Source organism: Kogia breviceps, chromosome 14, assembly GCF_026419965.1.
Source record: "Kogia breviceps isolate mKogBre1 chromosome 14, mKogBre1 haplotype 1, whole genome shotgun sequence".
In the NCBI taxonomy this organism is placed as follows: Eukaryota; Metazoa; Chordata; class Mammalia; order Artiodactyla; family Physeteridae; genus Kogia; species Kogia breviceps.
Window position 1 is genome coordinate 56074061 of NC_081323.1, and position 15990 is coordinate 56090050.

Below are 15990 nucleotides of genomic sequence, written 5' to 3' on the forward strand. Positions count from 1 at the left end.
AAACGTAATTACAAGCAGGATTAGCAACAAAGGGCACAGAAGCAGTTTCCTTGGGTTTTCTGTACTTCCCCAGTTCCACACCTCATTTGCATCCAGACGATTCTGTCCCTACTTACAGGGTAAGAGCTCCATCTAAAGAGGGCTGGGATCCACTCACCAGGCTCTACCCCACCAAAAATGGGCCCTGCACAGGCTGAGAACAGGAAAGGATGGAGAAGCTTCCTGAATGTGGAAGCCAAGCGCTGCCCGCAGCCCTGGTGCTCTGCCCAGACCTGATTCACAGCGAGCTGGTTCTGATCCCACCCCTGCCGTGAGCAGACCCCCTGAGTGGGGGGCAGAAGCAGGGCTTTTGCTTTAAAAGTGGTGGCCAAGGGCTTCCCCGACCCAGAGTGTGCAGGCCGTGCCCACTGGGGTCCTGCTCAGCCCCTGGTGGGGGAGGCGGCCCAGAGTAGCTGATGCACTAACGGCCACCTTCTCATCCTTCTGCTGTGCCCTCTGTGACCACACCCCGCCCCCCCAGCCTAGCCTTCCCCAGGCAGAATGACCCGGCAACCCTCCCCAAGACACACACATTTCCTGATAAATAAATAAATAAATAAATGCAACCCTTGGATGTTTATTTGCGTTTCCTCTCAGTTGAGTCAGCTTCCAAGACAAGCCCCTCTGCTCCAGCTGGAAGACCCCTTGGGGCGGGGGCAGAATGAAAAAGGGCTTTTAGATACCTGAGGCCTGGGTTCATGAGCTGTGAGGCCGGTAAGCATTTGGAATCTCGGCCTGCATGAGGAGGAAGCCCTAAAGCCGCTGGGTGTTGGGGGCGGTGGGTACAGCCACAACCCCTGAGGGCCCGGCCCGCCTGGAAGGCGCAGGTCAGGGGACACTGGTGTCCTGGCTGATGGCCTGTTGCGGTCCTCAGCCTGCACCCCCCACCCCAGCATCCCCGCCCAGTGAGTTACTGGCACTTGATCTCAGATTCATGAATGCAAGTGTGTGTGCATCTATGTGTTTACATAGAAAGGTCGGGTCACTGGAAAAATACTAGTACGTGTACAGAAAAAAACCTCAAAAACATTGTATTAGCAAAAAAAAAAAAAAAAAGTGTCTTGTGAGAAAAAGCAATAAAATAATATTTTAACCACAGCTTCTGTTTTAACGTCCACCACCACGCAGCGCCACACCCTGGCCGCACCTTCCCTGGACTCCAGGCCGCGCCAGCCCCTGAAGGCACTTGTTCTCCACACTGCCGAACGGTCACACCAAGGGGGAAGAGGAAAAAAATGGATGAAAATGAACCCTGAATAACTGTGATCCACACAGAGGTTAGGGCTGCAATGACCACAGGACACCACGTCTGGGGACGGGAACTGTGGAACCCGGACAGACAGAGCACCGCGGGCGGCGCTGGGCCGCATCACACCCTCTTTGAGACGTTGAGCTTGGTGAGTTCGTTGGCTTCCTCCACCCCTGCTTCTTCACAGTCGCTTTTCTCTATGGCTTTGCTGAACCTACACCTTTCTTCGGCTTTAATGGGCTCTTTCCAGGGTTTCTTAGGAGACGGGTGAGTGTCCCTGGTCTGTGTGTTGTTCTCAGAGCCCAGGGACACCTGGTCCCGGTTCTGTACAGAAGGCACCAGGTTGGTGATCTCGTCCGTGGGGGAGCGTCCAATGCTGCCATCCACCTGGACTCGGATGTCAGGGGAGATGGAGAGCTGGTGCTGCGGCACCATCCCATTGTCCGTGCACTTGGGGTACAGGTAGGTCTTCATTTGGCCTTTGCCCTTGACGTTCACTGTCCCTCTGTAGTCGAAGTCGTAGCCCATCTTGCTCAGGATGCGGTAGCTTTCCTCGCTGACCTGGATGCGGCACTCCACCCCCGTGGTGTCCATCCTGCTGGCGATGTTGACTGTGTCTCCCCAGATGTCATACAGCAGCTTGGTGGTGCCAATGACGCCTGCCGTCAGAGGCCCATGGTTGAAGCCCACCCTGAGCTTGAAGTTGAACCACAGCATGTTATTGTTGAAGTCGTCCACCACGCGCATCATCTCCTTGGCAAACTCGAACAGGATCTGCAGGTGCTCCTGCGGGTGGCTGCCATCACGGCACTGCGTGGCGTTCAGCCCCGACGCGGCCATGTATGTGGCCCCAATGGTCTTGATCTTCTCAATGCTGCTGTAGTCTGGCTTGCTCAGGAGCTCGTCGAAGTCCCCAATCAGCTCGTTGAGGACCCGGTAGCACTCCTTACCACCCTCGTAGTTCTCCTCGTAGAACTCGCTGAAGTTGACAATGCTGGCGAAGATGACTCCTCCGTTGTCGTGGTTCTTGGAGTAGGTCTGGGAGACCTTCAGCTGCTCAGCCACGTGGTAGGGGATGATGTTTCTCAGCAGCCAGTCGGCCTGGTCCCTCATGCTTTGGATCTTAGTGCGATGCAGGTCCGCCTCCACGTCCCCATGGTAGTGTAGGCGGTAGCTGACTTCAAATTCTCTATTCAGGAACCAGACCAACAAGAGCAGGAGGAAGAAGACAAGAATCACCTCCTGGCCAATCAGGCTGGCTGGGCTCCTGCTGTCGCGTGGCAGCGAGGCGTTGCACGGATTCCTCTCGGAGCTGGAGAGGAAAGAGAGGACAAAGGACGTGCCTTCTGAAATGCATCTTTAAGGGAAAGGTTACTGCCCAGTGCTTCCAGGTTCTGAACCAGCCATCTAACCAGCATCCTGCACAGAGTTTTGTGCAGCTCAAACCTTCAACCACCTGCAGCTGCAGAGTGAACTGTTCCTGTTTAGAAAGATGTGGCGAGATAAAGAGTCACTCTTGTAAGATTCCTGTAATGAGTGCTTTGTACTTGCTTTGTTTTTCAGAAGTCTTTAGCTCCTTGATTTTAAAAATCTTTTCTTTTTTCCCAACTTTTTATTTTGAAAAATCTCAACCTTACAAAAAGGTTAAGAGACTAGCAAAACAAACATTTGTATACCCTTCTCCTGGATGCAACAATTGCCAACACTGTGCTACTCTGCTGTTTCCTTCTGTCAACACAAACTGCACACACGCACGCACGCACACACACTCACACAGGCATACTTTGCTGAACAGTCTGAAAGTAAGCTGCAGACATCAGGCCACTTCAATCCTGAACAGTTCAGTACGAATCTCCTAAGAAAAAGGACATCTCCCTATGGAATCACGCTACCACTGTCACACCCAAGAAATTTCATGTCCTCTGATACACTCTGATATAATTCCCCTACCCCCTCCGTCCCACTCGCCCTGGGGTTAGTTCTGTTTTGCCAAAGTCATTTAAGATAACTTAACCATTTTTTAAAATAATATAAAATGTATACTTTTAAGAGTAACACACTGTAAGAAACTCAAACAGTATAAACAATGGAAAATAACTGTCTTTCCTATGAGGTAACCTTTCTGTTGCGCACTACTCTAACACACACGGCAGTGCTGTAACAACCGGTCCCCTGCAGAGGGCGATCGGCTGTGTCCATCTTTGACAACTAGGAACGAGGTTACAGTGGATATTCCCCAGTGTCTTTGTGCATATGAATGAGCCTGTCTGTGGGATAAACTCCTGGAAGTGGAACTGCTGAGTCATTTAAAATACACTTAGAGTTCCATTAGAAATTTCCAAACTGCCCTTCTAAGGGCTGAGCCCATTTCTATTCCCTCTGATGAGCAAGTCTGCTTGGTCTGTTCTGCAGTTCCACGGTGCCGAAGGGCCACAGCTGGGACCCCAGGACTGAAGATTAGCGTGGGCAGTCTCTTCTAAAGTTTATTCTTTAAATATATTTTTTTCCACTTAAAAATACTACATACTCATCATATAAAATTTAGGGTGAAAGTAGAAAGAAAAAAAGATTCACCCATCATCACACCATCCAGAGGCGATCACTGTTAATGTTTGATGAATATCCTTCTCATCTCCCTTTTATCTGTTTACAATGCTGTGATAGCTCTCTGCTCATGTAAACTGTACCCTGATGTACTCTAAAATGCACAGAGCAGGCCGCTAGATTTTACATAACAATGGTCTGGGTCACTTATATGAATATAATTATATATGGAACAGATGGACCCTGAGTTTAGAAAGTATCGTGGCACAGAAAGCTCAATTCTACCATCAGAGTGTTTTTTAATGAATTTTACTGTTACCTGTACTTAGGCATATTAAAAATAATGAAACTGACCAATCTGGTCATAACACCTCCCATGAAACACAGTCACAAAAGCCTGGCTTTGGAGTAACGATGCCTGGGCTGTGGCCGGGTTGACCCCCCACAGGTAGCAGGTTCTGAGACCCTTGGGCAGGTCACACCATCTTTCAGGTCTCAGTTTCCTCAGGAGTAAACTGAAGATGGGCTGGAGTATCGCTAAGTCTCTACCGGCCTAAGGGTCTGTGTGGAAAGGGCCTGAGGCTATGTCTGTAGAACCAGCAGGGTGCCCTAGGCTGGCATCAGGGAGCTTGGATTTGGGGAGGGTTCCCACCAGTCCTTGATGAGAGGGGATCACCATGCCTGGACTGTTTGTACAAACAACGTGGTTTATGTACCTGCCTTTCTTCCGAAAATCTGGAATTTTGGTACATGCCAGGCAGAGGGTGCCTATGTGACCAGCCACCAAGAAAAACCCTGGAGTCTCTCATGGGCTTCCCATGAGAGTGTTTCACTCGCGCTGTCACAGCTCATTGCTGGAAGAATTAAGTGCATCTCATACGACTCCACTGGGAGAGGACTCTTGAATGCTGGCGCCTGGTTTCCTCTGGACTCCGTCTCATGCACTTTTGTTCTCTGCTGATTTTGCTATGTGTCCTTTTGCTGTAATAAACCACAGCCACGGGTACAACCATGTGCTGAGTCCTGAGTCCTCCAAGTGAATGATCAGACCTGAGGGTGGTCTTGGGGACGCTGACAGAGGTTCTATGACTTAATGCCTAAGAACCAGGAACCAAAAACGGTCTCTACAGCCTCTATGCACCACACTTCACTCATTTATTTTGCCAACTGTCATTTAAACAAATGGCAGTACTTACTATGAATCTAAAGTACTAAACAAAATAACTATTTTAGATACTAAAACAGATCTATGTCCAGCCCCTCAAGCCCTCTGGTTGGCTCAGAGTAGGGAGAGAATCTGGAGGGAGTGAGTCTTCTCTACATGAGCCCATCTCCTTGGCTTAGGAGTTGACCTTTCCTCCAGTTTCTCCAAAGTGGTAACACTGAGGAACAGCATCTTTATTAGGAGACGTCACCAAGGCTTAAGGTCATCCTAGAACCAGGCATTGTAGAACCCAGTGGTAGAACTGGGTGGTGTGTCTTGGTTTCCTCAATTGTGCTGTAGCTAAAGGCGGCAGTGTGGCCTGAGCCTGGGATGGGCACAGGCCAGTGCCCTCTGGATAGAGCAGGGGAATACGAAACGTGAGCGGGTGTGACAGGGAAAGGGAAACAACTGCATTGTTTGCTTTTACCTTTGCTTAAATGGAAGGGTCCTAATGCACAGGCTGACATGTTGTGCCCAAGGGGCTGCCTTGCAACAGAAGATCTGTAATCAGCGGGTGAGAGAATTATTTCCACTCTACAACCTGTACTTCTTATTCTACTGCAGAAGGAACAAGGAAGGCGATGGTTCTACTCCTAAATTCAAATAGTAAAGGTCAGTCCCAAAAGGAGGAATTTTGTGACTAAATGCAAGAGATAACTTAATAGATGGACAAATGGAAGTCAGAGTAAAATACAGTATAGTTCATTATCATGGAAAAGAGGGATTACAAAATAGAGAAAAACGGAAAACAAAGACCACTCATTGTCCTAGCCAGCTCAACATGGGATGCATTAAAATTTTGGTATATTTCCATGCCATTTAAAATCTACGCCTAGGATGGGGGCAGGATGCACCAGGAGGAAGCATAAGGGGGGCTTCTGGGTAATGTTCTATTTCTTGGCCTGAGTGGCAGTTAAATGGGTGTGTTCACTTGTGAAAATTCACTGAGCTGTCCTCATGATCTGGAGGCTTTTCTGTGTATATGTTATACGTCAATAGAAAGTTAACTTAAAAAAAGATGTTAGGTGTTTTGCTACTAAATCTTACAATTGTCAACCATACACAGAAACATCTGTATTCTGTTTTTGTTCCATTGTCACTTTAATTCTCCTTCCCAACATCTAAATGTCCACAGATATTTAATTTTTGAATTGTAGAAACAGAGAAAAAAATCATCATTCATCATTAGATCGCAAGTATTACATATCTTACTTTTTTCATATACGATGAAATACCTAGCTGTAGCTACATGACCTATGTAATTTCACATAATAAATGAAAAATGAAAACCATAAATGCTTTCCACATTGCTGCTTTTTTTTTTTTTTTTTTTTTTTTTGCGGTACGCGAGCCTCTCACTGTTGTGGCCTCTCCTGTTGCAGAGCACAGGCTCTGGACGCACAGGCTCAGTGGCCATGGTTCATGGGCCCAGCCGCTCTGCAGCATGTGGGATCCTCCCGGACCGGGGCACGAACCCGTGTCCCCTGCATCGGCAGGTGGACTCTCAACCACTGTGCCACCAGGGAAGCCCCACGTTGCTGCATTTTAACAGTTGTAATATTTGAGTATATGTATTATAATTTAATTAATTTCTTTTTTTACTGACAACTGAAGTTGCTGATGAATTTTCAATATTATCAATCATGATGATCAATATTTTGGGGCATGCAGCCTTTACCAAATGCTGAGTTATTTCCTCAGCAGATAAGCAAAAACAGAATTATTAGTTTAAAGGGGATGGACATTTTTATGACTATTTTTTATAGATTGCCAAATTACTTTCCAAAACTATTGTACCATTCTGAAAAGTAATGAGGCATGGCAGAAAAAGCATGGCCTGGTAGTGAGGGAGGCCAGGGTTTGAACACTGCCAGTGTCCATAGGCAGGTTCCTTCTCTGAGCTTCAGCTTTCTTATCTGGAAAACGGGGACAAAGTTACCTAATATATCAGGTTATTGTGTAGATTAAACAAACCTATATTAAATACCATCAATTCATATATGTGCCACACCCTGGCCTACACTGGGTATTCACATGGTAACATTCTGAAGGTATGATTTGAAGATCAGAGGGAATTCTGTAGTTATTTAATAGTGCAATGACTTGGGTAGTAGCCTATTTATCTTCTACTACCATTTCCTCTTTTGCGATTTTTTTTGTCTTTTATCTACACAGGTCTTAATCAGCTCTTTACATAACAGTCTCACAAATATTTTTCTCAGTCTGCTTTCATCATCCCCTTGGTCAGTCTTATTTTTTTGTGTGTGTGGTTCTATTTATTATTTGTAAGATTGGAAAGTTATCTCTGTCTTAGAGGCCTGAGAACTGCTTAATTTTATTTTTTCTAGATGTTTATATAGTTTTAGATAATTTAAAATTTTTTGACTTCAATTTATTTAGAATTAATTTTGATGTTTATAGTAAAGCAAGGGTCCAACATTTATTTGCTTCAAATTTCTAGTAGGTTATTTCAAAATATTTTAGGGAATAAATGTTCTTTGATTTGTGAGATCTCCTTTGTAACATTCTAATGTCCTATATAAAATTAAACCAAATCTAACACAGGAAACCCTCACTTTTTGAAAGTTCGCTTTTCACCACTTTGCTTTGATGAAAGACCTACATTAGTACCTGTTTTTGCTAATGAAAGAAATCTGAAGGGGATTTTTGCCTTTAGAAAAAAAGGCAAAAAGCAAAACTAATGTTCAGCATTTGTTTTGCAGCGAGTGTTACAGAGGCAGCGCCATCCTGATTGGCAGGAGCGGCCCCGCCAAGCTCCTTCCCAGGAACCACACTGAGCATCGCAGCATCAGCCACCACAGCTCTGAGCTGTGTCTGTGAGCATCTGTGCTTTACCTCAACTTACTCTGTGCCTGTGTTAGCAAGCTGTATCCTAATGGAACTGTTTCTTCACTTTTTGGCTTAGGAAAGTTTTCACAGGAATGCTATACTTTCAGAGAGCGGGAGAAACCTGCCTACGTCTTTTTTTTTTTTTAATTAATTAATTAATTAGGCTGCACCGAGTATTAGTTGCAGTACTCGGGATCTTTGTTGCCACGTACAAGATCTTCAGTTGCGGGATCTAACCAGGGATTGAACCTGGGCCCCCTGCATTGGAAGCATGGAGTCTTAACCACTGGACACCAGGGAAGTCCCCTGCCTATGTGTTAACAATTATTCATTTTCCCAAAGATATTATAAGTATGAACTGATATTTTAACAAATAGATATCTTACACTTACTCTTTTAAGAATGCATATGTTGTTCTTTTTAATTCAAGATACAACTGTTTTCCAGGAAACTTAGAAATAACCAGCAGTAATACAGTTACACCCATTTATTCAGATATAGGCACAATATTAAAAGCTTACCTGAAATTCTGTACTGCATCCAGGTGTGAAATTACTATGGAACTGAAATTAAAATGCAGAAAACTATTATTATAAAAACAAAGAGGGCATTACACAAAGCAATCTGAGAAGAATTTAAATAAACAACTTTCCTATTTTTAAGGTGGAGGTCAAGGTAGAAAGTTAAGGATAGTAAATTTCAATTATAATTTGATGCTGTGTGTTAATGAAGAGTAACAAAATGGTAAAGACAACGATGTAAAAGCCTTTAATCAGCTGTGGAAAGTAGGCACAACCACTAAAAAGCAAAATCAAGGAAGAGTCTTTAAGGCCTTCATTTTGCTGTTAAGGACTTATCTAAGGTGTCGTGTCCTACAGGCTAGAAACTTCAGTCATGTTCAAACAGCGAAGTCTACTGACAAAGGATCAATTTCAAAAGGCTCTGCTGGAGGCGTTGGCAGATTACTTACTGGAAAAGCCAGACTTTGCTATTGGTGATGCCCAAAGCAATCAAACCCCAATTTTAAGGCATCGAAACCACACCTAACTAAAGACCTCTCTCTTGGTGCTGGGGAAGGTACCCAAGACACCCAGCCCCATTCTCTCCACATGCTGCACAGCTTCCTCTGGGGTCATGTTACTCAGCGTCCACTCAGGCCCACAAATCACCCAAACCTCTCCACCCGGAGCAAGTGCCCTGACGCTTCGTCCTTCAAGTCCTTCAAGTCCCCCAGCCTTGCTCCCTGCAAAGGGAACGTTGCAGAGAACCTGTGAGCAGCTCTCCTGGGCAACAAAGGCCAGTGAGGGCTCAGAGCGGCTTTTTTGATTACAGGAGGTATTAAATGACTTCACAGAAAAGGAAAGAAAAGCAAGAGCTACATACAAACTGTCCTCTTCTCACCCTGTCAAGACATGACTGTGACACTGCTGTAACCCACGTGTCTGTGTCTCCCCAAAGTTGGAAAAGTCCCCCCCGCCAGCTTCACAGGAGTTGAGTTTATGTTTTGTCCTCCCCACATGTTCCCTACCCTGGGTTCGGCTCAGCACTGACAGGGTGGACTGGCTGAAAAGATTCTGCGTGAATGTGGGTGTACTGGGTCCAGCAGAGATTCAACCGCCAGCCCTACCTCAAGACCTGCTATTTGATTTCTAGGTGAAAAGGCGATGGATGGGTTCTCTATCGCTACGGCTCTCTAGATCCAAGTGGAAAAGGCCTGCACCAGTGATTAAATGATACTGTGAATGGCTGATGGGGTATTTGTGTTGGATCTAAAAGGTTAAAAGTCAGACTGTTGAATTTCATGCTCTTGGGAAAGAGCTTTATAATGACCGTAATTCCAGAATGCCGCACCTTCAGAAAGGAAAAATGACACTTTGTTTTGCTTAAAGTAATTTAACTATTCATTAAAGTTTCCTTTCAAATGCTGAATGACATTTCTATTTCCTTTTTGATCTTAATTTGCAGAGAACTTGAATATCTTTCATGTGGTTATTATTTCATTAAGTAAACTGAGGAAGGATACTCACCCTGTCCATTACTGACCACTGCTTTGGTAATACCAAAAATGCACTATGGCGATTTCATCTGATATTGAGACAAATTGGACCACTTTCTACTTTTGAGTTTACTAAAGCAATGGTTCTTGGCAACAGTTAATACCATTCCTAGGGGGCATTTTGGAAACACTGGGGGTCCCTCTGGTTGTTTGGGGAGCCAGGAATGTTAGATGCCCTGCAAAGCACAACAGAGAAATGTCCCATGTAACTTTGAAATATCCTGCTAACCTAAACCCACTGTAATCTTAAATAAATGATTCTTTAATATGTGCTAACATATAACATAAGCAGTTACACAAAAGTCCAACATTTAGGAGAAGTCTGTTACAGAAACAGAAGCTTAATGGCTTTAAGACATTCCCCTGAAATTTCTGAATAAATTACTCACTGTGTGCACTCTGCTACCCAACGTATCATCGTATTTCCAACTACATATTTAGTTGAAGAGGTTAAAAGCCACAAAACCAGTTGCAAAGGTGCAACAGGTAATCTCAGACTCATTTTAACAGCTAAGCACCAAACGTGATTTAATTTGTAGAACACATGAAAGGTAGGGGTTTTACTGGATTTCATTAACAAAGGATGTTTTAAATATAGCACCTATCATTGCCATCCTCTATATTTTAATTTTTAAATTCTTTGTAGCACAGCAGTAAGAACACAACCTGTCCCCAGGGGTCTTCACAAAGCTCCTGTTTCTTTTCCCCACACCATCTGTGAGAGGGCTTTTATTTTTTTTAAAAGATTTTGTTGTTGTTGTTGTGGACCATTTTTAAAGTCTTTATTGAATTTGTTACAATATTGCTTCTGTTTTATGTTGGTTTTTTTGCCTGCGAGGCATGCGGGATCTTAGCTCCCGGACCAGGGATCAAACCTGCACCTGCTGCATTGGAAGGTGAAGTCTTTACCACTGGACCACAAGGGAAATCCCCGTGAGGGGGCTTTGAAGGCCATCTGAGTATCAGAGATGGAATCTACTCTTCAATATGTGGAAGGATTTCAAGATAAATGATATATTTCCAGTGATTCGTCATTGCCCTAACGTTTCCTGTTACAACATGGAGAACTGTTATGACATGATATTTATGAATAAGGCCAGGTCACTCGCAAGACCATCATACTTCTTCATTTCCTCCACTTTGACAATCTATAACCTGTCTTGGCACACTGGCCCTACTACAAAAGGTTAGAACCAGCTTCCACTTTTCATTTTTGTGTCACCTATACCTCTGTTACTTCATTTTCTTGATAGTCTTGTATGAAACGGCTTCTGGTCCTACTTTCTTAAATTCAAACTTCTTCATCATAAGTACAGTTGACCCTCTGCGTCCACAGGTTGTGCATCTGCAGATTCAACCAACCTCAGACTAAAAATATTAGGGAAAAACAAAATCCCAGAAAGTTCAAAAAAAGCAAAACTTAAACTTGCCACATGCTGACAACTATTTACATAGCACTTACATTGTATTAGGTATTATAAGTAATCTAGAGATGATTTAAAGTATACAGGAGGGCATGCATAGATCATATGAAAATATTCATATTATGCCATTTATAGAAGGAACTTGAGCATTCTTGAATTTTGGTATCCAAGGGGTGGTCTGGGAACCAATCCCCTGCAGATACGAGGGACAACTGTGAGTTCAAACATGTGACTACTGCATGATGTCTGCTGGGGGTGGTCACCCCAGGATGTCTGCAGGCAAATATTCAACACATATAATGTTATTAAAGTTATTTTCTTTTTCTTTCATTTGTATATTACTCTTTGGGCATTTCATCAAGTTGTTGAATTTATGTGTGCTGAAAGCTATTTCATGTTGTGACAGGAAGTGTCTGTTAGGGTGGAGTGCAATAGTGCTGATGAGAAAGTGTAAGTGACAGACACAACTCAACAGCAAAATCCAACAATCTGATTAAAAAATGGACAGAGGATCTAAATAGACATTTTTCCAAAGTAGACAGAGATTGCCAACAGGTACATGAAAAGCTGCTCAACATCCCTAATCATCAGGGAAATGCAAACCAAAACCACAGTAAAACATCACCTCACACCCGTTAGAACAGGTATTATAAAAAAGACAAGAAATAGCAAGTGTTGTTGAAGATGAGAAGAGAACCCTCGTGCACTACTGGGTGGGAATGTAAATTGGTACAGCCACTATGGAAAACAGTATGTAGGCTCCCCCCAGATTAAAAACAGAACTATCATATGACCTAGCAGTTCCACTTTTAGGAATATATCTGAAGGAAACAAAAACAGTAACTCGAAAAGACATCTGTACCCCCATGTTCATTACAGTACTATTTACAATAGTCAAGAGGGGAAGCAACCTAAGTGTCCATCAATGGATGAATGGATAAAGAAGATGTGGTATATATACAATGGAGTATTACTCAGCTATAAAAAAGAAGGAAAATCCTGCCATTTGTGACAACAGAGACAGACCTTAAAGGCATTATGTTAAGTGAAATAAGTCAGACAGAGAAAGACAAATACCGTATGATCTCAGTTATATGGAGAATTTTAAGACAAACAAAACCCCCCACGAACTCAAAGATACAGAGAACAGACTGGTGGCTGCCAAAGGCAGGGGTGGGAGGTGAGTGAAATGGGTGAAGGTGGTCAAAAGGTACAAACTTCCAGTTATAAAATAAATAAGTCTTGGGGAAGTAATGCACAGCATAGGGACCACAGTTAATAATACTGTACTGTATATTTGAAAGTTGCTGAGAGAGTAACATTTTTTTTTTTTTTGGCCATGCAGCACGGCTTGTGGGATCTTAGTTCCCTGACCAGGGATCGAACCCGCACCCTCAGCAGTGAAAGCTCAGAGTCCTAACCACTGGACTGGCAGGGAATTCCCCCAAGAGTAACTCTTAAAAGTTCTCATCACGAGAAGAAAAATTTGTGTGGTGATAGATGTTAACTAGGCTTACTGTGGTGATCATTTCACAATATACACAAATATTAAATCATTACATATTGCACCTGAAACTAATATGTTCTATGCCAATTATATTTCAATTAAAACAAAAAGAAAAAGTGAGAAGGAGAAGAAGAAAGGTGGTCCTGCTGCGGAGGGCACGGTGCACGTACCTGTCTGGGCAGAGGGAGACGTAGAGCAGCAGCAGGGGCCCGGCCCCAACGACTGTGGCCAAGGAGGACCTCATCCAGGAGCTGAGCTGGCAGAAGTTACAGTAGTGCACCACGGTGATCAGGACAGCCGAGCCCGTGAACACGGTGGACTGCAATGACGGGCAGGCTCAGTGAGGACCCCAGCCCCCCTCCTTGCCACACGGGCTTACCTGCCTTCCCTCCACCTGGGCACCCCGAGAGCAAACGACACGCTCACTTACCTGTCCTTCTGTTTAACAAAATATCTGGTGGTTTCAAGGACAGATCATAAATCATTAGATTAATTACCAGAGCTTTTGGTTACAAGTCTCACTGGCACTAAATTTCCTCTCCTGATGTGTGCAAACTGCACACGTCACGTTGGAGGAGAGGAAAGGTTGGGAACTTCCACCATGTAACCAGTTACCTCCCAAAGCCTGTCCTCCAGGCACCCTGCTGTGTGTCAGCGGAAATGTGATTTGGTTTTAAGTATCAAATGCAGCCAGCCCACTCAGTACTTCATGCTATACTCGCTGGCACCAAAAATATACTCTTCCACAGCACGATGAATTCACTCTTTATGGGGTTTAACTTGGATGCTCCTTCCCTGATCAACAGCAGCTGATCCAGGTGCCAGTCAATTGTTTGTGCCAGTTCTGCAGACTAACATTATCTGTTTTTTTTTAACTTAAAAAAATATATATATAGTTGATGTACAATAGCACATTACCTTGTATCATCTGGAAACATGGGTCAGATGCTCCTTTGTAAAACGTGTAAGAAAATAACTGATTTGGGGGACTTCCCTGGTGGCTCAGTGGTTAAGAATCCACCTGCCAATGCAGGGGATATGGGTTCGAGCCCTGGTCTGGGAAGATCCCACATGCCGCAGAGCAACAAAGCCTGTGTGCCACAACTACTGAGCCTGTGCTCTACAGCCTGCAAGCCACAATACAGAGCACGTGTGCCACAACTACTGAAGCCTGAGTGCCTAGAGCCCATGCTCAACAAGAGAACAAGAGAAGCCACTGAGCAGAAACAAGAAGAACTACAATCCTGCAGCCTGTGGAATGAAAACCACATGCACAGAAAGACCGACAAAATGAAAAGGCAGAGGACTATGTACCAGATGAAGGAACAAGATAAAACCTCAGAAAAACAATTAAATGAAGTGGAGATAGGCAACCTTCCAGAAAAACAATTCAGAATAATGATAGTAAGGATGATCCAGGACCTCGGAAAAAGAATGGAGGCAAGGATTGAGAAGATGCAAGAAATGTTTAACAAAGACCTAGAAGAATTAAAGAACAAACAAACAGATGAACAATACAATAACTGAAAGGAAAAAATACACTAGAAGGAATCAATAGCAGAATAACTGAGGCAGAAGAACGGATAAGTGACCTGGAAGACAGAATGGTGGAATTCACTGTTGTGGAACAGCATAAAGAAAAAAAGAATGAAAAGAAATGAAGACAGCCTAAGAGATCTCTGGGACAACATTAAACACACCAACATTTGCATTATAGGGGTCCCAGAAGGAGAAGAGAGAGAGAAAGGACCTGAGAAAATATTTGAAGAGATTATAGTCGAAAACTTCCCTAACATGGGAAAGGAAATAGCCAACCAAGTCCAGGAAGCGCAGAGTCCCAAGCAGGAAAAACTCAAGGAGAAACATGCTGAGACACATAGTAAGCAAACTGACAAAAATTAAAGACAAAGAAAAATTACTAAAAGCAACAAGGGAAAAATGACAAATAACATACAAGGGAACTCCATTAGGTTAAGAGCTGATTTCTCAGCAGAAACTCTATAAGCCAGAAGGGAGTAGCATGATATACTTAAAGTGATGAAAGGGAAGAACCTACAACCAAGATTACTCTACCCAACAAGGATCTCATTTAGATTAAATGGAGAAATCAAAAGCTTTACAGAAAAGCAAAAGCTAAGAGAATTCAGCACCACCAAACCAGCTCTACAACAAATGCTAAAGGAACTTCTCTAAAGGGGAAACACAAGAGAAGAAAAGGACCTACAAAAACAATCCTAAAACAATTAAGAAAACAGTAATAGGAACATACACATCGATAATTACCTTAAATGTGAATATGGATTAAATGTTCCAACCAAAAGACACAGGCTCGCTGAATGGATACAAAAACAAGATGTGTATATATGCTGTCTACAAGAGACCCACTTCAGATCTAGGGACACATGCAGACTGAAAGTGAGGGGATGGAAAAAGATATTCCATGTAAATGGAAATCAAAAGAAAGCTGGAGTAGCCGTTCTCATATAAGACAAAATAGACTTTAAAATAAAGACTGTTACAAGAGACAAGGAAGGACACTATATAATGATCAAGGGATCAATCCAAGAAGAAGATATAACAATTGTAAATATTTATGCACTCAACATAGGAGCACCTCAATACATAAGGCAAATGCTAACAGCTATAAAAGAGGAAATCAACAGTAACAAAATAATAGTGGGGGACTTTAACACCTCACTTACACCAATGGACAGATCACCCAGACAGAAAATTAATAAGGAAACACAAGCTTTAAATGACACAATAGACCAGATAGATTTAATTGATATTTATAGGACATTCCATCCCAAAACAGCAGATTACACTTTCTTCTCAAGTGCACACAGAACATTCTCCAGGATAGATCACATCTTGGGTCACAAATCAAGCCTCAGTAAATTTAAGAAAATTGAAATCATATCAAGCATCTTTTCTAACCACAACGCTATGAGATTAGAAATAAATTACATGGAAAAAAATGTAATTAAACACAAACATATGGAGACTAAACAATATGTTACTAAATAACCAAGAGATCTCTGAAGAAATCAAAGAGGAAATCAAAAAATACCTAGAGACAAATAACAACAAAAACATGATGATCCAAAACCTATGGAA

General features: G+C 43.2%; 1 protein-coding gene across 1 annotated transcript in view; it reads right to left on the reverse strand.

The window, feature by feature from the left end:
• Positions 1-600: 600 nt before the first annotated feature.
• ADCY9 (adenylate cyclase 9) overlaps positions 601-15990 on the reverse strand; it is a 122654-nt gene continuing 107264 nt past the window's right edge. Inside the window, exons 9-11 of the mRNA XM_059037423.2 lie at positions 13044-13192; positions 8408-8449; positions 601-2600 (exon numbers count right to left, since the gene is read on the reverse strand). Of these exons, the coding sequence (XP_058893406.1) occupies positions 1409-2600; positions 8408-8449; positions 13044-13192 (1383 nt within the window). The 3' untranslated portion in view covers positions 601-1408. The remainder of the gene's footprint in view (positions 2601-8407; positions 8450-13043; positions 13193-15990) is intronic.